The sequence below is a fragment of the Octopus bimaculoides genome, chromosome 13, assembly GCF_001194135.2.
Source record: "Octopus bimaculoides isolate UCB-OBI-ISO-001 chromosome 13, ASM119413v2, whole genome shotgun sequence".
NCBI lineage: Eukaryota > Metazoa > Mollusca > Cephalopoda > Octopoda > Octopodidae > Octopus > Octopus bimaculoides.
In genome coordinates this window covers 30591437-30592889 of record NC_068993.1, presented here as the reverse complement: position 1 = coordinate 30592889, position 1453 = coordinate 30591437, and the positions used below count along the sequence as shown (strand labels likewise).

Genomic DNA, 1453 nt, shown 5'->3' with positions numbered 1-1453 from the left:
GTATGGGATAAATATGTCATGATTAAAATTTTTGTTAGGGTGTGTAAAGAGGGAAAGAACCCTTATTAAAATTCTTAATCTGCAATTTTGATGAAATTTCAATCATAGCTTTTGCAGTTCATTAGAGAAAATATAAAAGAAAAGTCTAATTCTTCAATTCCATGTGACACGGGCAAAGCCGGGTATCTCTGCTAGTATGTGTGTATATATATATATATATATATGTGTGTGTGTGTGTGTGTGTGTATATATATATATATATATATATGTATGTATATATATGTATATATATGTATGTATGTATGTATGTATGTATGTATGTATGCATGTATGTGTGAGATGCCAGGGTATATGCATATATTTTATGTACACCTGGCATTAAGTAGGCATGAGTGAATCTGTGTGTCTATATATGTATTAATCTGAAAATATACATGTATCTAGAAATAATGGTTTCAAATTTTGGCACAAGGCAGTGAATTTGAGGAAGGAGTTAAGTCGAATACACCGACCCCAGTGTTCGATTTTATCAACCACAGTGGCATTTGAACTCAGAACGTAAAGAAGAACAAAATGCAGCAAAGCATTCTACTATCGACTCTGCCAGCTCGCCGCCCTTAAGTATCTCTAAATAATCTCTTCTACACTTGGCACATAGCCCGAAATTTGGACGAAGGGAGCCAGTCGATTAGATGACCCCAGTGCGCAACTGGTACTTAATTTATCGACCCCGAAAGGATGAAAGTTAAAGTCGATCTCGGTGGAATTTGAACTCAGAACGTAGACAAACGAAGCATCTCGCCCGGCGTGCTAACGTTTCTGTCAGTATCTATAAACAATACTAGTATCTATAAATAACACTTAACAATCATTGGTACTTGTAACACAATACGTCCAAATACTAGCTTCGGGATTTCCCATATAATGCAACGTGTACATAAAATGTTCTATTTTCACATACACACAAACTCACATAAATATATACATATGTGTATGTATATGTATTAAATATGCAATTAAACAGTATTTACAATTCTTGCTGCTTATAACGCCCCTACGTGACACATCCTATAAATAGGATGCGTCAGAAACAATTTAAGCATTTACATCGTTTAAGCATTTATATCGTTTTCAACGATCATGGCAAGATTTGATTTCCTCTTACTTTTTTGTTCCTTGGGCATAGTGTTGTTACCAACACAACAAGGTTAGTCCTTTTATAATATATTATGCATCAAATATATATATATATTTGCTAAAACTTAAAAAAAATTTTTCGTTTTTTGTAATTGTGAATTTTTTCGCCATGAACGGTTTGTGTTTTTAAACGGAATGTATTTTTTCTGATGTTATATCTGATGTGTAAAGAAATTTTGATTTAAGCATCTTAATGAATTCTTTATACTGAAATATATATTGAAGAAGATAAATATGTTCTTTTGAATTTATACGT

At 32.4% G+C, this 1453-nt stretch overlaps 1 protein-coding gene across 1 annotated transcript in view; it reads left to right on the top strand.

Annotated features, from left to right (window-relative positions):
* Positions 1-977: 977 nt before the first annotated feature.
* LOC106881424 (uncharacterized) overlaps positions 978-1453 on the top strand; it is a 13219-nt gene continuing 12743 nt past the window's right edge. Inside the window, exon 1 of the mRNA XM_014931811.2 lies at positions 978-1207. Coding sequence (XP_014787297.1) covers positions 1141-1207 — 67 coding nt within the window. The 5' untranslated portion in view covers positions 978-1140. The remainder of the gene's footprint in view (positions 1208-1453) is intronic.